General features: G+C 47.8%; 4 protein-coding genes across 7 annotated transcripts; all 4 read left to right on the top strand.

Moving 5' to 3' along the window:
* Window positions 1–69: 69 nt before the first annotated feature.
* agxta (alanine--glyoxylate and serine--pyruvate aminotransferase a) lies at window positions 70–2,415 on the top strand. Its single transcript, XM_061297132.1, has 11 exons — window positions 70–472; window positions 562–754; window positions 835–899; window positions 965–1,065; window positions 1,133–1,203; window positions 1,292–1,376; window positions 1,473–1,571; window positions 1,635–1,704; window positions 1,784–1,879; window positions 1,971–2,099; window positions 2,286–2,415. The coding sequence occupies exons 1-11, from the start codon at window positions 191–193 to the stop codon at window positions 2,391–2,393; spliced, it is 1,299 nt and encodes a 432-aa protein (XP_061153116.1). The 5' UTR covers window positions 70–190; the 3' UTR covers window positions 2,394–2,415.
* A 206-nt stretch (window positions 2,416–2,621) lies between these two features.
* On the top strand, window positions 2,622–5,941 carry cep63 (centrosomal protein 63). 2 transcript variants are annotated; one of them, XM_061297125.1, is made up of 13 exons: window positions 2,622–2,984; window positions 3,060–3,237; window positions 3,309–3,404; window positions 3,490–3,609; window positions 3,729–3,821; window positions 3,901–4,068; window positions 4,129–4,211; window positions 4,285–4,419; window positions 4,500–4,593; window positions 4,852–4,917; window positions 5,001–5,170; window positions 5,233–5,383; window positions 5,503–5,941. In XM_061297125.1, exons 1-13 carry the CDS (start codon window positions 2,944–2,946, stop codon window positions 5,656–5,658), a joined length of 1,551 nt encoding a protein of 516 aa, XP_061153109.1. In that variant the 5' UTR covers window positions 2,622–2,943; the 3' UTR covers window positions 5,659–5,941. The 2 variants fall into 2 exon arrangements, with proteins under 2 accessions (XP_061153109.1, XP_061153108.1); XM_061297124.1 differs by having other exon boundaries at window positions 5,230–5,383.
* Window positions 5,942–8,710: 2,769 nt separating this feature from the next.
* On the top strand, window positions 8,711–14,475 carry amotl2a (angiomotin like 2a). The gene is made up of 11 exons (XM_061297106.1): window positions 8,711–9,151; window positions 9,847–10,516; window positions 10,581–10,689; window positions 10,784–10,928; window positions 10,994–11,086; window positions 11,612–11,907; window positions 11,992–12,176; window positions 12,251–12,352; window positions 12,697–12,842; window positions 13,069–13,185; window positions 13,262–14,475. The coding sequence occupies exons 2-11, from the start codon at window positions 9,918–9,920 to the stop codon at window positions 13,348–13,350; spliced, it is 1,881 nt and encodes a 626-aa protein (XP_061153090.1). The 5' UTR covers window positions 8,711–9,151; window positions 9,847–9,917; the 3' UTR covers window positions 13,351–14,475.
* A 2,374-nt stretch (window positions 14,476–16,849) lies between these two features.
* sap130a (Sin3A-associated protein a) lies at window positions 16,850–23,752 on the top strand. Of its 3 annotated transcripts, none has more exons than XM_061297082.1 (21): window positions 16,850–16,993; window positions 17,571–17,714; window positions 17,957–18,213; window positions 18,297–18,464; window positions 18,546–18,672; window positions 18,749–18,864; window positions 18,935–19,059; window positions 19,144–19,291; window positions 19,373–19,463; window positions 19,543–19,647; window positions 19,708–19,849; window positions 19,963–20,078; window positions 20,203–20,409; window positions 20,609–20,762; window positions 20,903–21,001; window positions 21,198–21,559; window positions 21,651–21,878; window positions 21,946–22,071; window positions 22,155–22,258; window positions 22,393–22,506; window positions 22,588–23,752. In XM_061297082.1, the coding sequence occupies exons 2-21, from the start codon at window positions 17,600–17,602 to the stop codon at window positions 22,744–22,746; spliced, it is 3,063 nt and encodes a 1,020-aa protein (XP_061153066.1). In that variant the 5' UTR covers window positions 16,850–16,993; window positions 17,571–17,599; the 3' UTR covers window positions 22,747–23,752. The 3 variants fall into 3 exon arrangements, with proteins under 3 accessions (XP_061153066.1, XP_061153064.1, XP_061153065.1); XM_061297080.1 differs by having other exon boundaries at window positions 20,203–20,487; XM_061297081.1 differs by having other exon boundaries at window positions 16,924–17,081; window positions 20,203–20,487.
* Window positions 23,753–23,831: the final 79 nt, after the last annotated feature.

Raw genomic sequence — 23,831 nt, 5'->3', positions numbered from 1 at the left:
TAATATAACAGTGTGTCTCCTGATTTGCACATTTTGAAATATTCAAAGTAAATATTTTACAGAAATATTTATTCAGCAATTAGGTATCAAACCAAGTCTGCAATTTACACTAGGATAGAGATTTTAAATTGATCTTGACGTATCATTACGTATCACCAAATGATTTGTTACAACTTGATTGGATTATACAATGCCGCTAAAAAAAGTGAGGAGTCATTCGTTAATATTTAACTTGAGCCAAGGACTGGCAGACAAACACAGTCGGACAACCAGTCTGGTCGGAGTTCGCACAGCTCTCCACACAGATTTAGCCATGTCCTCTTCGGCGGTTCCACCTCCGGAACGTCTGCGGACTCCCATGACGGTTCCTCGGCGCCACATGTTCGGACCCGGCCCCTCCAACGTTCCGCCACGCATCTTGCAGGCCGGAGCCAATCCCGTCATCGGACACATGCATCCAGAAACTTTTGAGGTAACACCCAATTGTCTTTTTGTTTTGACTTTGAAAAATGGCCGTGTATTTACAAAACAATCTTTTAAATAAGATGTGTTGCTTTGCAGATAATGGCCGACATCCGGAGCGGAGTACAGTATATGTTCCAGACTCTGAACCCGGTGACTTTGGTAGTGAGTGGTTCGGGCCACGCCGCCATGGAGTGCGGCATCTTCAACGCCGTGGAGGCCGGCGACGGCGTGCTGGTAGCAGTTAACGGCATCTGGGGAGAGCGGGCGGCGGACATGGCAAGGAGGATTGGTAACACTAGCTTCTTAGCAATTACATTTTCTTTCTGACTTTTTTTTTTATCAGTATCAAAAATTTCATCGACTCAACAGATGCTGTGGTTCACACCATTATTGCGCCCCCTGGTGGAGTCTTCACCAATGCAGAAATCGAACAGGTAAGCGGACATTCACGCTAACATGCTAAACAAATCAATATCGATTGATTGTTGTGCCACGCTAGGCGCTCATCAAACACAGGCCTGCACTGCTTTTCCTGACACACGGAGAATCGTCCACTGGCGTCCTGCACCCGCTGGACGGCATCGGACAGCTCTGTCACAAGTAAAAATGATAAAAATCAAAATAGCAATGTGAAGCAATGATGATGATTGCATTTGTGCCTCAACAGGTACGACTGTCTGTTGCTGGTGGACTCTGTGGCGTCAGTAGGTGGCGCTCCAGTGCGCATGGACCAACAAGGTATATAAAGTTAATATGCTCGATCACATTTGTCCAAAAAAAAAAAAATTGTACATCAAGGCAATGGGACACTTCTCTTTATGTTTAGAGATCGACATCCTGTACACGGGTTCGCAGAAGGTTCTGAATGCCCCACCAGGAACCGCACCCATCTCCTTTAGTGAGCGAGCATGGTAAGGCCTCAAAAACAAGCCGCAATTACTCATACAACGCCAGTCAACTACGAAAAAAAACAACTTCCGTGTAGAAATGCAGCATTTTGCCCACAGTCGGAAAATATTCAAGCGCAGAACAAAGCCGGTGTCGTTCTTCTTGGACCTAAGATGGCTGTCTAACTACTGGGGATGCGACGGCAAAGCCGCCAGAGTGTAAGGACTCCATTAAAAGGGTTTCAAAGCAGAAATCTTTTCATGAACTAATCATCTTCGCAGGTACCACCACACGGGTCCCGTCTCTGCATTTTACTCCCTCAGGGAGAGCCTGGCCATCCTCGTGGAGGAGGTGAGGCTAACTCATCATTTGGTGGCTCAAAAGTACAAAGTCAATATTTATTTGTATTCAATCGTCTGCTGCTCGGTAGGGTCTGGAACATTCCTGGAAGAAACACAGGGAAGTGGCTGAGTATTTCCACACCGGTTTGGAGCGTATGGGACTTAAGCTCTTTGTGGAGGATAAGGTGAAATGTTTGGTTGGTCATTTATCGTAGCGGACGACAACTCGGGTCACTCATCACTAATTGTAATCATTTCGAATACGAATTTTCCAAGGCGTTGAGGTTGCCGACGGTGACCACAATCGTGGTTCCGGATGGATACGACTGGAAGGAGATCACAGCCTATGTCATGAAAAGGCACAACTTGGAGATCTCCGGGGGGCTCGGACCTTCTGCTGGCATGGTAGTGTGCAACCTACGTCTCTATTCATCTGTCTTGCTGGCAGCCTGCCTAACCCTTAATGCGCTAATCACGTGCCTCGCTAGCTAGCAACGTGAAAACTGCTGTCACCTACTTCTTTGGCAACCAATCGACATTCCTATCTTAGCTCGCATATCACTTAGCAACCTAACATGTTGGCTGTTGCAGGTGCTGCGTGTCGGTCTGATGGGATGCAACAGCAGCATTTCGAGTGCGGACATGGTGCTGGAGGCGCTGAAGGACGCGCTGGCTCACTGTCACAAGAGCAAAGTCTAATATTAGAATCATAAAAAGAAAATGACACTGTCACTGACAAGTGCCATATAAGATCTTGTTATTATAATAAAGTTTTTTATAAATTAAATCGTTTCCTTGGTTTCAGTATATGCCATGCCTGCACAAATGATCAGAATCAACGTTTTAACTTGAGAAAATGACAACTTTAAAGAAATAAAATAATTAAATATGACATTTCGCCTCACGGCTTCCGTCGGACGTCATGACGTCACTGAAAAAGGCGGAGTCTCTCGCTTCAAACAGGAAGTAGTTTGCTTTTGCTTTTAATGTACTTTGAGAAGTTTGTTTTCCTTCAATGTTCAGTTGACGGCTAAATATTGTTAATTTATTTCTGTTTAACGCGCTAGCTGCAAGCAGTTAGTCTTTTGAAAAACTAAGATATTAAGGGCTAGATTGCGTCGCTTTAAACGTAAACGATAAGTTAGCTTGGTGGTTGCTAGCCGGTAGCTAATTCACCTTTTTACCCAAGTATGTATAAATAGTCTATTAAAGTTATATGGTTAAAATTGGAAAACATTTATGAGCCGTAATGGAGGCGTGTTTGGGCTCGTTGCTGAATTCGGACCTCAGGTAGAGTCATGCTAATAGTTTTGTAACTTGTCATATCTGCTATTTCATGCACTTGTTTGTCTCCAAATTGTCCAGCTCAGTGCTGTCAGCGTGCGAGCCTGAGCTCCAGGAGTTGATGCGGCAGATCGACATCATGATGAGCATGCAGAGGAGCGAGTGGGAGGCACAGATACGGGACCTCCAGCAGCAGCTGAAGGGCGGCCAGGAGGACATTTCCACATCCAGGGTGATCATCCAGCGCAAAGACCTGGAGGTGAATCATACGTGGTGGATACTATTATGTTCCTGAAACTCAGACATTTCTCTTTTGCTTTGCCGTTGTAGATTGGAGTTCTCCGCAAGCAGGTGGAGGACATCCAAGCCGGACGACATGACTTGGCAACCAAGTATGAGAAGCAGCTGGGAAAAGTTAGTGAGGAGGTGAGCAGTTGTGATGTGCTGTCACTATCCAAAAGAACACTTTGACTTTATCCTACTTCACCGGGTTCCGTGTGAAATCCCTCAGCTGGACAAATTAAAGAGGAATTATCAGAAGCTTGAGCGCCGACACGTAAAGAAGGCCATCACTGAGGAATCCAAAGATGAGGACGTGTCTGAAGTCCGGGTGCTAAAGGAGAAGCTTGAGGTATTACACAGAACATCGATATGATAGATTTATTCTGGACTATGCTTTCCATACAACTGTCTTTCTGTCGCTTTGCTGCCACCTGCTGGTGATGTGACTGCTTCCAATTCTGGCTGCAGGAGTACAGTCAGAGGTTGGTGGTCTACCAGACGCAGCTGGCAGAGTTGGAGGCCCACAAGAACAATCTAAATGAGGAGCTTGCACACGTCAAAGTAAACACATTAGTTTGTACCTTTGTGGTATCCAAACATCGTAATTAATTTGACAATGGAGAAAATGATCCTTGTCCAGGCACAGCGTGCATCCGAGCGCCTCCACGCCGACTGCTGCATGGATGCTCAGCGGATGCGTTCTCAGCTGGATAAAGTTCACCATGACCTACACCTGCAGGAAATGGAACTGGAACGCTTCCGAGCCCTGGCAAACACGAGGCTGTCGAACGACCGTTGGCAGCGACAGGTAAGGAAGAGCGGCGGGAAAATATCGGCACCACCGATCCACTTGTGTTTCGGCCGACAGGATAAGACGGAGGAGATCGAAAGGCTTCACAAAGACGTCAGCACGCTCAAACACATGCTGCACGACAAAGAGCGAGCGATAAAGTGGGTGGTCTGCAGCCAAAGGTGTTGATGAGTGAGTGAGTGTGTATCTATAATGTGTGTGTCCTTGATTCAGCTCATTGGAGGAGTGCTTGACATCTCACGACGCGGGGAAGCTTCGCGAGGATCTCCAGAGGGCCTCCGCGGAGCTCGACCGCGCTCGCACGTGCGAGGCTCACCTCAACGCGCAAGTGACCCGACTCAAAGAGAGGTATGTGTGTGTGTGTGTGTGTGTGTGTGTTTTGGATTGTCGATAAGAATGATTTTGTGACCGTCTCCACGTGTGCTCAGATTGGAAGAAACCAGCGTCCAGCACGCAAAGGTCCAACAAGAAGCCAGGGTGCTAAAAGACGCCTTTGATACTTCAGTAGCAGAAGTGAAAAGGGTTGGACATCTTTTTTTTTTTTTTTTCCACTGGAAGTGACATCATCATATTAAATATCCCACATTTCTTATTTACCATATCAATTGAATATTTAGGAGGATAATAATAATTACAAAAAAAAAGTGTAACTATACATTTGACATTCAAAGATTTACATTTTTCACAATATTTGTATATTTATTTTTACAATTGTTACATATTTACATAGCGTAGTTTCATAAGCATATTTTTAAAACAATATTTCATGCGCATTCTCAGCTGCGAGAGGAGCTGTCGAGGGCGGAGCAGCGGCACAGCGGAGACACGGATGACGCGAGGAAGCAGGTCGGTCGTTATCCGTGCTATTTCCTATTCTCTGGCTTTTCATCGCACTTCTCTTTTCTGTGCTGATTGTTTTCTTCTCGCAGGCTGAGGCGTCGTCTGGTGCATCGTTGGCCTCCCACAGGGAAAGCAGCGGAACGGAGCAGCCCCAGCTGAGGCCGGAGCTCACGCAGACGACGCGCCCGAGGCCCGCCGGGGACGGGCCGACCTCGCAAGGACACACCGCAGACGACCCTGCCAAGACGGTTGCGGAAAGGTTCGCCAAACATAATCCACTTCGTACTTACTTTGACTTAACACCACTTCCTTTGCCAGCAGCAGTGTCAGCGAGGGAACTCCCTTTGACGGCGACATCCAGCGTTTGTTCACTCAGCTTCGCCCGACGGGCTCCCGGCACCCGCCCGGCGAGCAGTCGGCGCTGACCAAGCGCGCTCTGGAGGGACGAAGCTTCATCTCGCCTTCGCCGCCGGTGAGCTCCCACCCTCTGCACATTCTTGGACATCTCCCAAACACGTGGGGGGAACGTCATCCGCCTAAAAGCATCCTCTCGAGATGATGGAGGCTGACTGGACTTTGGTATTTGTTCAGGATGCTTCTCAGGTGGAGGCCACCGTGTCGCATTACCTGGAAAAGGAGATGCTTCACTCCAAGGAGCTTCTGCACAAGATGGACACGCACATCCTCGGCATGGGCGACAGCCACGCTGCCACCGTGGCCAAGTTCCTCAATGCCAAGACATCGTGAAGGTGGAGCAAAAACTCTTTCTTTTAGTTTTTTTTAAACACTTTGCACATTAAACATGTCTGAAAAGTGACAAGAATTCTGCTAGATCTCGTTTTTTTCTTTTGCCAGGAAATTCCTAACAGATTTTTTTTTTTTTTACCTTGTAGTTCTGCTGTAAAAATGAATTGTTTTCACTCCAAATATGAATGTAAATTGTGCTAAAATATATACATGTGCCCCCTGAATTACATCTAATTTTATATAGGTAAAAAGTACAGCATTAAAAAAGATCTGTCTCAAAATATTACTGTCCCTAGGTTATTCCTTCATGTGCCACTAGAGGGGGCACCACGAACACACATTAGAGGCTTACTGAACTCTCGTGAGATTTGCGTTTGTGACCTGGTGAGGTCATCAAGGCCACCTGAGCTGGGTGCATTGGTTCCGTGACCCCCCTCCCCAGCAGCTGCACTCGCTGAGAGTGAATGTGTGTGTGCGAGATGTAAAGAAAACAGACTTCACAGCTGTATACTGCGTTTGAGGAAAAAAAAAACAGTTGAAATTTTGTGCAAAATAAATTACGAGAAAATTTTAGTATTATGTGCAATAGATGGGCAATACATTTACTCAGGTACAATTATACAAGCAATTGTAATTTTAGAAAGGAATGTCACTTTCCTTTGACTCTTGACTGACTCCAGAGTCCAGCACTTCCTCTGTGTGTGTGTTAGGGGGGGGGCCATGGCGTTCACAAAACACACGGTTGATTTAATGTGAATAACACCTCAATTTAAAGAGAGGATAAAAGCAGTTACTTGTCGAGCAATATGAATTGCCTAGCAACAACAACAACAAAAAAAATGGACCCGAATTTTAGTGCTCTCTGCTGACACCTCTATTTTGTCGCCCGAGGGAGGTCACACACTTTATCTGCTCTTTACTGGCCATCTGGAAGGGGGCGGGGCTTAGTACCGGAAAACTCCACAGGCTTTGTTTTGCTTTTGCCTCATTTTTGCATCCGAACATTTTTACTGAATAAATCATATTGCGCTAAGAAGTTAAATTGCAGTTTATGGAAGAGGAAATAAAAGTAATATTCTAAAAACAAAATTCAAATTAAATTATAAGAATGATCAAATGAAATGATAAAATAAAATGATATATTTACAATAGCGCTACATCCTTCTATTTTCTTCAATACGTTATCTACGGCTTTCTGTTGAACTGGCCGACGAAGGGTCAAATAAGCGTGAAAGGTTCGTCTGTCTGTTTTGAACACACTTCAACCTGCATTTCAGTCTTTGTCTCGATCTCCATATGCCGCGTGCGTGTGTGCGTGCATGTGACAGGTGCACATCGAAGTGCTGCGGGGCAGGACACGTTCTTTTGTGTGCGGAAACATCTGCCGTTTTGCTTAAACGTTTCACATGAATCTTTCCATATGGACTCAGTGGGCATTTATTCAATAATCCATGTGCTTAGCTTAGCGTTATTCTTTGCGGAGGATAAAGAATATCATTTTATTTCAGTAACAGCTATTATAATCAGGATTGGGGATCACAATGTGAGTACACATGCTGGGTTAGTGGTCATGAATTTGGGTGACCATGTGGGGTGTCCCTCCCCCCCCACCTCCCTTCCGCCCCATCAGCAAACTGCAAGCTAGGTCAGACGCCATGGTCATGGTAATTTGAGGAATGTGTCCATTTCCTCCTTTGCGGGGTGTGTGTGTGTGTGGGGGGGGTGTCGGTCAAACAAAAGAAGCTTCTCCCACCTCAGCTCACATCACCATCAGCACACAGCAGCTCACATTGTGCTCCACCAAAGTGGCACCCGCACTTTAGGAAAAGAAAAAAAAAGTTTATTTATACCACATCAGCATTTTGGGAGACGTTGTGTTTTTATGTTGCAGGTGAAAACAAAGAAAATACCTTTGTGTTTGGTGTACACACAAACTACTACTTTCCAATCACAACAATCAAACAACAAGACTTAAAGTCCCCTGGAATGAAACAAACTTTTTTTATGGGTCTATTCATGATTGACTTTTTTTTTTTTTTACCAAATTTGGTCTTTTAGGAGGCCAATGGCAGACTTACTTTGTATATAAAGACAAGAGTGAGTATAATAAAAATAAAATATACATTAAAAAAAAAACAAAAAAACGACCACTTTCAGCAAAACGTGACTTTTTCAGACATTTTGGTCGGTTTACTCATGATTGACATTCCTCCCAAATTTCATGCTACTAAGGGAAACAATCTTTGAGGCGGAATTTTTCCCAACAGTCCAATTTAAGTTCATCTTCCCAAACCACAATGGCTGACTTCCTGTGTGTTTTCAGGCAATAGTTCTTGGAACCTTATCGGTCTACTCATGACACTCCAAATTTAGTGTTTTTCTATTCTTGTCTCCCTTTATGTAAGTAAGCTAGCAGAAATACCGTATTTGAATTATTCTTCTCGAAAACACAAAGGCGACATTGTGCTGATTAGCGTGAGCAGCATTTTAGCGGCGTTTTCCTTTTTTTTTTTTTTGCAGCTCAAGTCTTATCTGGAGACGAGTGTCAGTTGAACTGCCATGCAAATGAGCAGGTGGACGTTTGGGCCGCCGCAGATAAAGCAAACCTGGGCGGGCCACGAGGCGGGCGGGCGGGCGGGCAGGCGCTAACAAGCGCTGTTTTGTTTACAAGCTGCCGACATATTAACCCCCCCTGCCCGCCACCCTCCAATGGATGGACAGCTGATCCCAAAAAGCTGGAATGATGGTTACTTGAAGGGGGGGGGGGGGGGGTGAGGGCAGCAGATGGCAGGTCTGCCCCCATCATGTCTGCTTTTTGCGGGGGAGAACAATGCATCTCTCACAGCTTCTGCTCAAAGGAGGGAAGATTGTTTGGGGGGGGGAGTTTGTGGACAGCTGGCAGGCAACGTGCCTCGTAGACCAACAACCCCCCCCCCCCCCCCCCCCAACCTATTCAGCCAGCACACCAGGACCCTCACTCCACAATTACCCGGCACGAGCCCCGGCTTAAATATTTACCCTCAATCCTAGACTAGTTTTGAAACTTGTTCCATCATCTTACAAAGGCAGAGGAATACTTTCCAACTGCCCTGAAGGTCACAATAGCTCAAGGTCATTTAGCAGGAATAGTGCAATTTCTGATAGTCCCTGAATGCAACGTTAGACCCTTGGTGGATACATATATAACTAGACTGCTCACGCCATCATCAGCACCAGCACCCCTTGCCCAGCGCCCCCCCTCCTCCTTCCTTTTCCTCTCCCCCCCCCTCCTCCTGGTGCGTTTGATCCCCGGGGGACGTGAAGCCTCAGCATTCCGCTCATTCCTCCCTCGCAACAATCAGCCTGTGAGCCTTTTATGAGCCACACTCGGTCTGCTCACACTCAGTTGCGCGCGTGGACTGCATTTGCGCACTCCAGGAGCTTTTCGGAGGTTCTTTTTCTTTTACTCCCGGACTTTGAAGTGTTCTTCTTTGTGTGATGAGACGAAAATTTGGTGAGTTTTGAGTGTTTTATAGATTTTTTTTCCCCCTGTTTTATGGAATGTGCTCCACCATGGCGCAATAAGTGTACGTGGAGCAGAATTCTTGGCCGTTGGGTCGTGTAGAGCTTTGTGTTAAAATGGGTAAAAATATTGGAAGGCTCTTTTGGACCTTTTAAGTTAATTACCAGTCAGAAGTAAGAAAAAAAACTAAAGTATAAAAATGCATTGTTTAGAATTTTACATTGTGGTTTTTACATTTTTATTTTTTTATTGGTGCTCCAAAAAAGAAAAAAAAAAAAGTAGCAGTGTTTTGTTTTAATTCATCGTCAGCCTTTCAACAATAATGTTACAAAAAAATTAATTGTATGTGTTATTTACAAGACTGATGTTGCAGTTGTGGAGCAATCAGCAAATACTATTTGAAGAATTATGACATTTCATATTCAACTGATTTATGTGGCGGATGATTGTTTGAGCAACAACATGGGATTGGCTCAATTACTCGGCCAGCGCCATAAAGCATAGTAAGCGTTGACCAACAGCTGCTGTCTCTTTTCAGAAATCTTCATGAGACTTTTTTTGTAGGACAACTCATGCCTACCAAATTTCAGGCACTTCTAATTCAGTTCTATACCAAAATCAAATTTCCCTCGCACGCTGAAGCCCTAATAAACGATCGAGGGGTTGACAAGTGTCTTTTCCTTCAGATTCCTTGTGATCCGTGCTGTTCCTCAAGTCCCCCCCCCCCCATCCAGGCCGCCCCCTCGCCTTCCTGGACATGAGAACCGCCGAGGCTGCCCCCGGGACGGTCCTGCACCGCCTCATCCAGGAGCAGCTCCGCTTCGGGAACCTAGCAGACACCCGCGCCCTGCTGGCCATCCAGCAGCAGGCCTTGCGCGGTAGCGGCGGTGGTCGAGGGAGTCCTCGTTCTTCTCAGGAGAACCTAACCCGAGACGAGTGCCAGCACCTGCACATGTCCACCCGGCAGGACCCCCAAGGCCAGGAATACCAGGGAAGCTGCGTTCATCCGGAAAAGCCTTTGAGGATATCCCACCACGGGGAGGAGCTTCCCACCTACGAGGAGGCCAAAGTGCATTCGCAGTACCTAAAAGGGGAGCTGGACTCTGGCGTGGACATGCACTGGGATGCCAAGCGGGAGCACGCCCGCTCCCTCAGCGAGCGCCTCATGCGACTCACCCTGGAAGGGAACCCGGGGCCTAGAATGATGCCGGCCATGAGCACCTCTCAGAGTTTTCCGCAGTTGTACGCCATTCCTCAAGGGGACCTGCGGGGACCCCCGCCCGGGTACCCACCTCAGGACCAGGAGGTCTACTTCCTTGACCCTAACACGCCTCCAGCCTTCTATTCTCAGCGCAGGTATAGTCGACTCGGCCCGGCCGGTTTAAAGTCTGCGGTCGATTCATTTCATTCCTCCCATCAGGAACGGAAGTGAAAGGTCCGGAGACGAGGGTGACGCCCTGAGACGGGAGAACTGGAGACTGAGGCGGGAAGTGGACATCTACGCTGAGAAGGCCGCACGCCTGCATAAGGTAAATGAGGGGGATTTCCTTCTTTTGTCCCCCCTTTACTTTCTTCCTTTCCTCCCTCGACTTGTTTGATTGACGCTCCGATGTCTCCTCCAAGATGGAGAATGAGATCGCCAGGATCTCCGAGGCCTACGAGACTCTAATGAAGGGCTCGTCCAAGCGTGAAGCGCTGGAGAAGACCATGAGGAACAAGCTGGAGGCCCAGATCAAAAGGATGCACGACTTCAACCGGGATCTCAAAGGTACGGCGCGACTCGCTCACTTGATACCAGAACTTCGAACCCTAACCGTGTGTGTTGCTTTCCAGAACAAGTGTGCGCGGCCGCCAAGCAGAGAGCAGACAAGGAAACCGAATGCTCCGAACAAAAGCAACACGTTTTCCTCAAGCTACTCGACCAAAGTGAGTCCGCGTACACACACACACATTTGTTTGTGGACTGGACACAAGTCGGACAATAGTAGGGCGTCGACTTCACCGTCTCGCTGGCGCTCGCTTATATTTTCAGCTTCTTGTTTGCTTGGCGTTCCGTGGAGGCATTCCACAGCTTTTGGCAGTACAAAGCTATGCCTTGTGTATGTACGTGTGTGCGCATGTAAGTGGATCAGAGGAAGTCTGCATTCCCCTGGCAGGCATGCAGTCACAGCACAGGGGGGGGGTGCTTGTGTAATCAACCCCCTTTCCAAGTGACACATCGGTTTTATTGAGAAGTTACCGAAAAACAAGTACAAAAGCTGCAGTGTCTCGATTTATCCTCAACTTTATTTATAAAACACTTTAAAGGAAACCACAGCTGTCATCCACACAGCCTGGGAGAAATCAAATGAAAACTAACAAGGGGCCCGAAATTGAACCCTGCGGAACACCCAAATGAAAGATCGAAGTGTTGGTGGGGTTTTTATTAACTCTGTGTAAATGTGTGTCCAGATGAGGAGCAGCAACGTGAGCGTGAACGTCTGGAGAGGTCCCTCCAGAACTTGCGGGTGTCAGCGGAGGAGAGCCAGCGTGGACGCGAGCTCCTGGAGAAGGCTCTGCTCTCAGCGCACGCCCGAAACCGCCAACTGGAGGACGAACTGCACAGGAAGCGAGCCTACGTGCAGAAGGTGGAACGCCTCCAGAGCTCGCTGGGTCAGCTGCAGGCGGCGTGCGAGAAGCGAGAAGAACTGGAGATGCGACTGCGCACCCGGCTTGAGCAGGAACTCAAAAGCATGCGTGTGCAACAGGTGAGGATGTTTCCCGATGATGGAAGTCTCGGGGTAGGATTAAAATTCATCAGGGGGAACTAACTTGACCCGCGTTGCCTTCAGAACCAGACCTCAGGCTCCGTGGCTTCGGAGCTAAGCTCCTCGCTGTCGCAACAGCAGCTGAGGGAGCGTGAGGAACGTATCCTGGCCTTGGAAGCGGACATCACCAAATGGGAACAGAAGTACCTTGAGGAGAGCACCATGAGACAGTTTGCCATGGACGCCGCCGCCACAGCTGCAGCACAAAGGTACATGACAAAATCACAGCCGCCCAAAACCATCTCAGTTTTTTTTTTTTTAAACATTTTTTGATACTTTACAGAGATACCACCATCATCAACACCTCACCCCGACATTCCCCCGACAGCAGTTTTAACGAGGACCTGCCTCTGACCAATCACAGACGTCAGGAGATGGAGAACAGGTACACAAAATGTTCTCAAATAGAGAACCCAATCAATCCCCAATAACGAATCGGGTCACTCGGACCAGTTCCAGGTCTCCAATTCCACCAACTGATTTTAGTTGGAAATTCATCCCTGTTTACTTCACAATGGGTCCATTCAATACTTTTACACACTTATGGAGCTTGCAGACTTCCCCTAAAATGGAAAAGATACCCAGTGCTTTGGTTCCGGCTGATATTTGGTGTTCCGCGTAATCCGTCAGATATCATCATTGTGTGACAAGAATACAAGATGGCCTTTGTGTTTTTAAAAGAATGCCTAAAGTTATTTATCGACTAACGTCCCTTGCGTGCCGCTCCAGAATCCGAGCCCTTCACACACAGCTCCTGGAGAAGGATGCCATGATTAAAGTCCTCCAGCAGCGCTCCAGATGGGAGCAATCCAACCTCCGTCCGGCCGCGTCCGTCCCGTCCATCGCCACGGCGAGCGGCAGTACCGAAACGAAAGGTGAGCTAACGCGAGATCGTATGGAAGGACAACTGGACACCGGACGAAAAAAAAACCCAGACGGCCCCTCCTGGTTCTCAAATAGACGAGGCGTTTTTAAGCTGGAATGCGTGTCATGGCCCGCCTCCAGAATAGCCCCGTTCCAGAATAGTCATGGGAAGAAGCCAGCGTGTAAATGTGGATGTAAGCAAAGCTAATTAAGCTACTTCTTTGTCCGCATCCGCAGGAAAGCGCTTCTCGGATGACCAGACAGGTGGTGCCACGCTACGACGCAAGAGCCGGGACTCCAGCACACAATGTGACCAACTCGAACCAAAGTCGAATTTACCAATGGCCGCCTCCGGTGAGTTTTTGTTCCTTATTAAACGTAGATTGTTGTCTTCAGTTGTTGTCATGACGATGATGTTTGTCGGGCGCAGGTCATTCAGAAGAAGCCGAGCTGGGAGGAGTCCGACGGGCCTCGGAGAGCATCAAGAACGACTCCGAGATGGTGGAGATCCTCATTTGAGGGATGTTGCTGTATCTTATTTATTTTATTTTCGTCATCGCTGCTTATTTGTATCGTGTCGCCCTTTAAGCTAAATGTTTTTGTAATTTAAAAGAATGGAAGTTGTCGGTGGAGGCGTGCCGGGTCTTGTGTGTGACAGAATATTTAACTTTTATTTATCTTTGGGGATGGAACGTTTACAAAACTCTCAACGCGGAGCGGCTTTAGAAAATCCAAACTGATGATACGAAAACATTCTTTCGCTACACTCGACATTTCAGGCGTGAGCGAAGGGAAGGACTTTGGTTTGTTTTTCAGCTTTGGATTCCTTTTTATTCCGACTCCATTTTGAACGTTAGAGCTTAATGCTACGTTATGTGGAATTTAGGCTTCACACGGGTCGGACCTTCCAGCTCCGAAGCTAATATTTGCGGCCTTGTAGCGTCAATTCCCCCTGGCCTTGCCTCGCCCCTGCGCTGGAAGCTAATCTTCTCACATTCCTGGCTGAGGGAGTGAGAAAAAAAAGGCTATCTAAAGCGGGGAATGTGAAGTCCCTCAGCCCTCGTTAAAACGTTGCGCATTCCCCCCGCTTTAGATAGACTTTGCTTTCCGCCATCAGCCAAACTCCAACTTTGCCTGGAATGTGTTTTCGTATTAAACTGGAATGCCCACTCTGGAAGGGGGGCAAATAGCGCCTCGGTACACTAATCCGGTTTGGAACTGTCGCCGTTGGTGTCAGTGGGGATTACCCGAACGTAAATTCTGACATTAAATGGCTCGTTCCACTTCACGCTTTCCCATCCATCGCACGCAATATGAATCGATGCATTTGCTGGTCAATGCAGCGGAACAGATTGACGAAAATGGCTCTCTCGGAATGTGTTTACATGGAAGTGAAGTTAATATATAATTGTTTTTCTTTTTTCGTTCATAGGTTTGTGTTGTTTTTTTGGTGCCAAAGATGTTCTCTGATTTGTTTTTTGTTCTCTTATTAATGTTATAAAAGGTGACATAGATACACAAAAAGTTTCTGATCCAGTATGGATATTGCTGTGAAGGTTTTTTTTTTTTTTTTTTTTGTGAAGTATATGACTTAATATTTTTACCCCACTGAGAGATTAAAGATATTAATATATGTCCAGCAAATGGCTTTCTCTTTTATTTTGATAGCAATTCTGAAATGAAAAAAAAAAAGATCTGACCAAAAATAACAAGTAAAAACAAAAATAACGATCCAACCCAATAAAATATATAGAATTTTTTCTAACTATTTACATAATTTTTCAAATAAAAACCAAAGAATTTATCTGACCAAATTAAAAAAACTATTTGCATTTTTACGCTCCGAACAGCACAAGTAAAAACAAAAATAATGATCCAACCCAAAAAAATATATATAATTTTTTCAACTATTTAAATAATTTTTCAATTAAAAACAAAAAAAATTATCTGACCAAAAAAAAAAACTATTTGCATTTTTACGCTCCAAACAGCACCATTTTTTTTTTATCTTATCACTTCTCCGCTTCCTTTAAACAAACCCTGAAGATGTCCATCTTCCAATGCTGGGATCTGCCTTATCAGGCATCTTCCATCTTGGCATGTGCAGCTGTGCCGCATAAAAAAAAAAAAAGAAAAAAATTCTTAATGTCAATATTTATGCCTTCCTCGTTGTCCCGCTCGGTGAGACAGCGATGGCATTCCGTGGATGCCATTCGTTCTCTCACCGCTGCTGTCTTTACTTGTTGAAAATAGCCATGGAGAATCTCTTCCCGAACGGGGCAGGTGTCTTTGAGATTTACCGTCGCCCTTTTTTGGCCCATTTCTCACTTGCATACTCCAAATTTCTGATTAATTCCTCCAACCATCACCCTCCCTCGCTCGCCCGGCAATGAACTGAGAGGAATGTTCCGAGTCGGAGCGCTGAGTGACGGAACATTGCTCCCAGGAATTAAGATCTCGTGTCATTCCATCCACGCACACACACATCTGGATTCCTGCTGGGATTGCCGTGACCTGGCATCCCAAGTCTAGGCGCATCCATTTTCTAAGATCTGGAATTCCCCCAGGATGGTCGCTTTCAATCAAAATGGCAAAATTCCTTTTCAATTTCAGGCTTGGGTTGAATTGTGAGTCCCAAGATGGCTGCCTTGTTAAATGTCAGGCATGGATCCTCGAAGTAGCTACGCATGGCATTTTTTTTTTTGCTAAATTCCCTCGAGACGCTATGCTCCATCAACGTCAAACAGTTGAAAAATCCATGTCGAACTCTGTGCTTCGCTCTCATTTTCATGGAAATTCCACAACTTCCTGCCTACAGCTTCCATGGAATGTCAACCCCCGCCTCATAGCACCCCACCACTCAACTTTTCCACGAAGCTTCTGATTTTTTGGAATGTTTCTCCTATGAGTGCTTGTGACATTTTAAAACGGTGTGTATTTTAGCGGGCACTAACACTCGCCCATAGATGAAAATTGGGCTGCTTGACTTTGCCCTAATTGACCTTTCTTTATCCTTCTAACTATTTTCTGCAGTATGTCGAGAATGCACTGAAATCAACATGCTGACGCTGTGTGTGTGTGTGTGTGTGTGTGTGTGTGTAAGTATGTCAAGTGTGTTTATGTGTGTGGACTCGTGTATGTGAAAGAGTGCAGCTGTGCAGAATTGTCCGCTCATGCCTGAGCATGCAGAACGAGTTTATGCAGCCGCATGTATGCTGCATGTAAATAACGAAGGCCCTAAATTGAATAACGGAAATAATGCTGGACCAACGGCGAGTCTGGCTTTTGTTAGCGTGACCATCTGGGGGGGGTGGCGAGGCTTAATAGCTATGCCATAACACAGAGGCCTACTTGGAGGCAGCAGTTCATCCACGACACTGCAAATCGTTAAATAAAAACAAAGAGAAGTATTGAAACACTCAAGAAACTTTTTCCCTCAACAATTGTTATTGAGCTGCGGTCATGAATGGCATCACAAGGACAAGTGCAGGCAATAAAATACAACTTTTCGAGGTGAAAAGGGCACAACGCCATTCACCTCATTCCCAAATGTCAGTCTAGCGCCATCTCGCGTATATCTATGGTATCACAACCAGGAGTCATAATCGAGTGGCGGGAAATTCAGCAGGGACCGCCAGCCCGCACTGACTAAATAATTGTCATTTTCACTTAATAGAATAAAAAATAGCTTAATTGATGGATAAAAAAGTAAACATATTTAAATAACGTAAATAATGGTAAACATTCTTGTGGAGGTCAGAGGAGATTCTCGTTCTCCCATTGGTCGACACTTTGGTCTTCTTTTCGCTGATTGGCTGAGCGAAGCAGAAGGGCGGCTCTTGGTTGTTAAGGTTGGTCGACGCATTTTTACGCTTCCATTTGGCAATGTCCCGCTTTTCTCTTCACTCATTCGTTAAAACTAGTTAGAGGGGCCGGCTCTCAATGTAAGGTTGCGATTGGTTGATACATGTTCCCCTCTCCCATTGGTCGACCTCTCGGAATTCTCTTCCCCGATTGGTCGAAAGAGTCAAGGGGGCCGGCTTTCTATCAAGCGTTCTTCCGGCTTACATGTTGTCGCGAACGAAGAAAAAAAGGAAAAGAAAAGACGAATGGAAAAATTGTAATCCAGAAAAGGAGCGTTGCTTATCAACTCAGTGATACGGTAAACACATGTGGACACTCGGATACGCCTTCGCTTGTGTAGGGTGACCTGTTTTCGCCAGTCGTTCGCCATAAAAGTTCATTTGGACGTGAGTGATAAACAGGCGGCAGCAAGACCTAGCGAGTCTCACGTTAGCTTGTTGCTAATAAGCTCGCTCGGATAAAAATGTATTCCTTCAACTATGCGATGTTATCGAAGCAAAAGCGTCGAATATTTCCAGTGGAAGTCTCACTGGGCTAACATCGCGTTTGTGTTCTCTACCCAAAGCGGCGAAAATGACGTCGCCACACTTGATAAATGGTGATGAAACTTAAGGTTAGACGAGTGTTTCGAGCGATAAACGCAAGCAAAAATACTCTTTGATTTACGTATCGATTTACTTATGTTATCGTATCATAACTATGTTCAGTTTTCGTGCCCTCGCTCATTCCGCTAAAGGGTTAATTTTTCGAGTCTTTCATTGTTGAGGTGCTCGTACTTCTGTTGGCACAACCGCGCATGCGCACATTTCCTTTTCAAGCGTTTTCACACGCGTGTATTTACGTACTTTTGCTTTTTTTTTTTTTTTTTTTTTAAGTCGTCGAGTTAAGGAAAATAAAAATCCGAATGAGCTCCCAACAATTCCCACGACACGGGCAGCCCGCCTCGAGTCCCGTGGGACCTCCCCTGATGCCCGTCGGTGGAAACCTGGTGCCTGTCAGTCAACCGTCAAATCTGCAAGGTGAGCAAAATAACCATCACTTTTCCAATGATTAATAAGTGATGCCCAAAAACCAGGGAGGGAGCGAGACATTAAACTTGAGTCGGTACAAGGGAGTGATTTGAATAATTATTATTTAATGAGTACCGAGAGTCATCGTCTAACTAGATTAATTGTATCGCAAGTCCAACAGGGGGGAAAAAACGCTCCATTCCTTTCTGTTTGTTTATGCTAGTCTATAAATAAATATGATCGTTTAATAGCCGGTGCTGAGGCTGTGGACAGCGACCAGCGGGAGCACCCGCCAGCGGGAGGCGGCACGAGTACGGTGGTGTTCCGGGACGACAAGCAGGAGACCATGGTGGTGCGACCATACCCGCAGGTGCAGACGCACGGGCAGCCACAGCCCGCCCCGCAGGCGCTGCCCATCCAGCCTGGTGGACCGCCTATGGCGTTGCCTGCTCCGCCGGTGCTTCTGCCGCAAGGCCAGCCCGCGGTCCTCACTGACGGACAGATGAAGGTACCTCATCCAAGAGTTGACAACCAACATTGTATGTTTCTTAAATAACAAATCGAAGCCAAAGTGAAAATAATCACCCCTAGGCGGTTCTGAAGTCCCCCATGCCGAGCCGCTTGATAGCCCCTGCGCCAGCATCCAACCAGGGCCACATCACCATTCCCCCCAAGGTCCCGGCCCACATGACATCCACCCCGGAGAGCAGCAGCGCGACCACGCTTTCTATTCCCGTGGCCACCATCAGCGGACAGCAGGTGTCGTGTCACGTCTGCACCAAGTTTTGATTTCATGTTTCCCAGCCCAAATGACCTTGGTGGCCTTTCTTTGTGCGTCAGGGTCACTCAAGCAACTTGCACCACCTTATGTCGGCCAACATCCAGATCATTCGAGGTAGCGGCCCAACGCTGCAGATCGGGACCCCTGCCGTACCGCCGCAGACTTTTACGTCGCATCTCCCACGAGGTATCTTACATGCTAGTTTGATTGTGACAACCAATAAAAAAATTATAAAAATAAAAATGTATGTTTTCCCTCACAGGTGCAGCTGCAGCCGCGGTCATGTCCAGCTCCAAAACAGTCCTCCGACCGGCCACTGGAGCAGGCGCAGGCCCGGGCCAGCCCACCGTGCAGCACATCATCCACCAGACGATTCAGGTACTAAACGCACATATTGTGCACTCAATCATTTTACGTGTGTGTGTGTAAGACGTCGTCGTCTCCACAGTCTCGTCCGGCTGTGACGACGTCCACGTCTGTGCTTCCCACCGCCGTGGCCCCCATTTCAGCCACGAGGACCCAGTCTCCCGTCATCAATTCCACGGCCACGCACTCTGCAGAAGTTGCTCACGGGTTAGATGACCACCTTATTTCAACATTCAACTTGCATTGGACAATCGCTTTAAAGTATGGGTGCTGGGTGCTGTTTTCTTCCAGGCGTCCCGGCTTGACCATTCACCCGCCGCCAGCCAGCATCAGCATCCAGAGGCCTCAGTCGTCGCGCGACACAGCCACGCGCATCACGCTGCCCTCGCACCCGGCCATCGGCGCTCAGAAACCTCAGCCACCGCACACCATGACGCAGGTTAATGGACTCGACGGCAAAGGAAAGATTTTTTTGCTTTTGTGAGACAGAAAATGTAAATACCCCGTTTTGACCTCATAGAAGCCCATCTTCAGTACCGTCACGCCAGTGGCAGCAGCCACCGTGGCGCCCATCGTGGCCACCAACACCGTGCCCTCCACTACCTCGCTTGGTACGCAGTCGCAAGAAAGACACTCCCGCCAAAAAGATAGCGGATGAACTCCTAATGCACATTTGCGTGTTGCGTTCAGGTTCCGTGCCCCACACCCAAATGAGCAGCAACACTATCGTCACCATGACGATGGCCTCCCACTCGTCGCACGCCACCGCCGTCACCACCTCGGCCATCCCCGTCGGTGAGTTTTCCTATTTTCCCGCTTTCCTTCACTTTGGCCTCACCTCGGTGTCGCTCGCAGCCAAAGTGGTACCTCAGCCCATCGCCCACTCGTCGTCTCGCGTGCAGCCCGACTACGCCGGGGAGAGAGCCAACCTCATTCCCATTCAGGGCCATCGCTCGTCGCCCAACCCCGTCACCATGGAGCCGAGAAGCGACAACAGGTGGGATCAGATATTTTGCTAAACGACATCTTTGATGTAATCTTCCATATATACATTATTTGATCTTTATACGACAACCTTTGGGTGACCTTTTCTGACCTTTAATTTTCAAGGCCTCCCGTTCCGGTCCAGTTCCAGTATTTCCTGCCGACGTACTCGTCGTCGTATCCCCTGACTCACACCTACACCCCCATCAGCAGCTCTGTGTCCACCATCCGACAATATCCTGGTAGGGAACAGGTTTTGTTAAACAATAAATTCATTGGTTTTCTTTTTCAGGCGATTGAAATTGGCTCTAAAAAAAATGGGATCATTTCTTCACATTTTAACCTGAGTTTCTCCTCCTTTTCAAGTGACTCCCCAAGCTCCAAGTTCCGCGCTGCCCGCGCAGGCCGGCGTGGGTGTGGCCACCACCGTGCACCTCAACCACATGCAGCTTATGGCGGTGGACCGCATCGGCCTGCCGTCGGCGCAGATCAGCACCCAGGGCATCCAGCCGGCGCCCATGGCCACGCAGGGCATCCAACCGGCGCCCATCGGTGTGCAAGGCCTCCACCCGGGTACGCCGTCCATCGGTGCGCCTGGCCTCCAGCAGAGCGCCGGCGTGCAGCAGCAACCGCCCGCCGAAGCAAAATCCGGTACCATATTCCCTTGACGATACATATGAGTAGTTCACTATAAATTCCCTAACCTCAGCCGAAGGAAAAGCAGTACAATCATTGCTTTCAAGGATGACTCAACCGTTTTAACCCCATCCAGGTGTGGTCTTGGCTGACGGCTTTGTGGCTAACCCGATCGGCAGCACCGCTCAACCGGTCGGCGCCATGGTGCAGGCTCACGGGCAGGCAGGGGCGTCCACCCAGGTGTCCTCGCCGAGACCCTGCATCCTACGCAAGAAGCCCACCACCGAAAGGTGAGAGGCAATCGGAATCATTGATCAATTAAAAAAAACGAATTCAAGGGGCAGTACATTGAATATATTTTGAGTGTACTCATTTTCAGGCTCGACACTTCCAACCATATATTTCTAACTTCTTAACGTTTTGTTTTCAGTTGTGTTCGCAAGACCCTCATTCCTGCTCAGCCCAGTGAACCGAGCAGCGTCCGAATGGAGAGCGGCATGAGAGGGGCGAGTTCCCCCCGACCCGCAGGGTGAGCATCCCTCACATGGGTCGATTCTAAACATATCCACCTGACGAAAGTTAACGTCGAGTGGGATTGTGGGCTGTGACCAAAAGGGGTTTAGTGAAGCTAAAAATAGATGTGTGCTAACTGGCTAATGCTAGATCTCATTTTGAAGGGTATTCAAAACTGTTCTTGAGTGCACTTTGACCTTTCACCCCTTTAGAGTCAAACCCAAAGCCGAGGTGCACATGGCGGTGGCCCCACCCGTCATGGCCGCCGTGGATGCGCTGCCCCCGCCACAGGGCGGCGAGAAGCAAGCGATAGTGGCATCGGGGGCCCCGCACCTCGCCCAAGCCCTGCCCGCCATTCTGGCCACGCCGGGGCCCGCACCGCCCTCTCAGCCCTCTGCCGTCCTTTCGGCCCTTCCTGCGGCCATGGCGGTGACTCCGCCTACTCCCGCTTCCATGGCCAACACGGTGGCGTCGCCCACGCCACCGGCCCCCAGCAGCACCGCCGGCTGCATCGCCAGCTGCCCCGACGCCAAGGTCAAGCACGACCCGGACAGCGTAAACACCTCGCACCCAGGTGAGGAGGCGACACTCGTACCCTTCTCGCACAAAGCTATTACCGATGCTGGTCATGCTTGAGGTTTACAACTTTGCTTTTTTCTTCACAGACGCCAACCCTGTCCTGAACACCCAGTCTTCCGCCCTCAATGTGCCCCCCACGGGAGACCTCATCCCAGGGGCCTCCCCGAGGAAAAAGCCTCGCAAGCAGCAGCACATCATCTCCATCGAGGAGAGTGAGATGATGGAGACCAACAGCACGGACGAGGAGAAGGCGCCCGGGAGGCCCATCACAGGCAGGGCTGAGCGCAGAGAGTCTCCCCCCAGGGAATATGTCGGTACGTAGACGGGTGAAGTATTTACATACTGGTTTTGCATATTCAAAAAAAAAACATCCTCTCTCAGATGAGGAAGGGGTGCGCTACGTGCCCGTCAGGCCCCGGCCGCCAGTCACCCTCCTAAGGCACTACCGTAACCCCTGGAAAGCCGCCTACCACCACTTCCAGAGGTACAGCGATATCCGTGTCAAAGGTTAGTTTTTTTCCCACAGACAGATGCAAAGTGTCACCAGGTTATCAATTCAATAGAATTGATATATTTTGTTTGTGTCTCAGAGGAGAAGAAGGGCACCTTGCAGGACATGGCCAACCAGCGAGGGGTGGCGTGCCGAGCGCAAGGCTGGAAGATTCACCTGTGTGCCGCACAGCTCCGACAGCTGGTGAGCGGAAGGGACAAGCTGTTTCCTGACCTTTTATTTTTTCTTTTATTTTTATTAAACTTGATAAGGCGACGTCTCCGCTACGTTCGTCATGTTTTTGACTGACCTTCCCGCTGGTCATTTTGTGTTTCCAGTCTAGTTTAGAGCACGATGTGTACAGCCGCCTGTCCTCCCTGCAAGAGGGCCTCATCCCCAAGAAGAGAGCGGGAGCAGACGACGACCTCCACCGCATCAACGAACTCATACAGGTCCACCTTTAATCCCGCGGGAAAAAGTTCCCACATATCGCCACCGTTTTAATTCCAATTCAGCGCATCCTTTCCCCACAGGGCAACATGCAGCGCTGCAAGCTGGTAATGGACCAGGTGACGGAGGCTCGGGACACCATGATGAAAGTTCTGGAGCACAAAGAGAAAGTTCTGAAGCTGCTAAATAAGAACAGTGCTGTCAAGAAGTCGTCCAAGCTCAAGCGCAAAGAGCGGGCGTGAGGAAACTGTCCCTTTACCTGAACCCCCGCTCAGAATCTGGTGCTATGATCTGCTCTATACAATCACAAGCACCCAACGTGGGCAACACGAGGCTGGCGGGGACCTTTTTAGGAAGAGGTTCTCCCCTTTTTTTAGTTTTGTTTTCATTTCCGAAGACCCCGAGAGACGGTGTTTGCCAAGATTGCTTCCGCGGCGTGGCCTCGCCGTGGCGCAAAAGAGGCAAGCAGGAGTAAGAAACGGTAACGTGAAGACCAAGCTCAAACGTGCTGTTTTACGTTTTGTTTTCGATCAGTGCCTTCGTTGTGTCTGCGGATGATTTGGCCGCCAGCATTTTGCAACGACGTGTGCTCTCGTCACTCGTTTCCCTCCATTTTGTAACACCCGATCAGGTTCAGAGTTTTCCTTGGGGGAGTTTGCAATTAAAAATAGTGCTTTTTGTCGTCTTTGTTACAACTGTGAATATTATTCCTAACAATAGTAGAAAAGAATGAAAGAAGTGAATTGAATGTGGATGTCACCTAAACATTGGCCTTTGCTTTAAGCATGCTAATTTGCAACACTGAAGACTTGGAATGGAAAAACACATCCATCTCTGACCTCATCTTCAGACAACGTCCATCTGAACAAAGTGGATTTTTGTTTTGTTTTAATTGCAGACTCCCCTTTTTAAATCAAGTCATGACTTTTCCCAAGTAGAAAAAAAGAAGTCTATGGTTTACAATTTTCGTAATTGGCAATCATGGTTTTTTTTTTTTGTTAGTGAAGAAGGCCGAGAAGGAATTTCAAACGGAGCGTTCTTATGTTCACAAGGCAAAATTACTGTTTTAATGTGCTCTTTTCTTTTGTACACTCCTCCACCCTCAAATTGCAGACATTTTATGCCCTGCGATGTGTAAAAAAAAAAAAGATTTCACAGAGAGGGAGAGTTGTAGTGAGTCGGCATCATTCAGCCCAGACCTTGTACATTGTTTTTGTCTGTAAGTATAGTAAAGATGCTTCAACAGTGCACACTTGTGCTCAGGTGTTATTCTACAACCAAATTCTTTCCTCATTTATATTAATCATATACATCTTCTGTGTTTAAA

The sequence above is a fragment of the Syngnathus typhle genome, linkage group LG14 (assembly GCF_033458585.1).
Source record: "Syngnathus typhle isolate RoL2023-S1 ecotype Sweden linkage group LG14, RoL_Styp_1.0, whole genome shotgun sequence".
In the NCBI taxonomy this organism is placed as follows: Eukaryota; Metazoa; Chordata; class Actinopteri; order Syngnathiformes; family Syngnathidae; genus Syngnathus; species Syngnathus typhle.
This window is presented reverse-complemented; position numbering and strand designations above follow the sequence as displayed.

Bases quoted from the DNA above. Each gene is read 5' to 3' on its own strand.
- agxta (XM_061297132.1), top strand. From the start codon at position 191: ATGCCGCTAAAAAAAGTGAGGAGTCATTCGTTAATATTTAACTTGAGC. The intron at 473-561 runs GTAACACCCAAT...GTTGCTTTGCAG, and splicing joins TGCATCCAGAAACTTTTGAG to ATAATGGCCGACATCCGGAG. The intron at 2,100-2,285 runs GTAGTGTGCAAC...TGGCTGTTGCAG, and splicing joins TCGGACCTTCTGCTGGCATG to GTGCTGCGTGTCGGTCTGAT.
- cep63 (XM_061297124.1), top strand. From the start codon at position 2,944: ATGGAGGCGTGTTTGGGCTCGTTGCTGAATTCGGACCTCAG. The intron at 2,985-3,059 runs GTAGAGTCATGC...CAAATTGTCCAG, and splicing joins TTGCTGAATTCGGACCTCAG to CTCAGTGCTGTCAGCGTGCG. The intron at 3,238-3,308 runs GTGAATCATACG...TTGCCGTTGTAG, and splicing joins TCCAGCGCAAAGACCTGGAG to ATTGGAGTTCTCCGCAAGCA.
- amotl2a (XM_061297106.1), top strand. From the start codon at position 9,918: ATGAGAACCGCCGAGGCTGCCCCCGGGACGGTCCTGCACCGCCTCATC. The intron at 11,087-11,611 runs GTGAGTCCGCGT...ATGTGTGTCCAG, and splicing joins CCTCAAGCTACTCGACCAAA to ATGAGGAGCAGCAACGTGAG. The intron at 12,353-12,696 runs GTACACAAAATG...GTGCCGCTCCAG, and splicing joins CGTCAGGAGATGGAGAACAG to AATCCGAGCCCTTCACACAC.
- sap130a (XM_061297080.1), top strand. From the start codon at position 17,600: ATGAGCTCCCAACAATTCCCACGACACGGGCAGCCCGCCTCGAGTCCC. The intron at 17,715-17,956 runs GTGAGCAAAATA...ATCGTTTAATAG, and splicing joins TCAACCGTCAAATCTGCAAG to CCGGTGCTGAGGCTGTGGAC. The intron at 20,079-20,202 runs GTAGGGAACAGG...CTCCTTTTCAAG, and splicing joins CACCATCCGACAATATCCTG to TGACTCCCCAAGCTCCAAGT.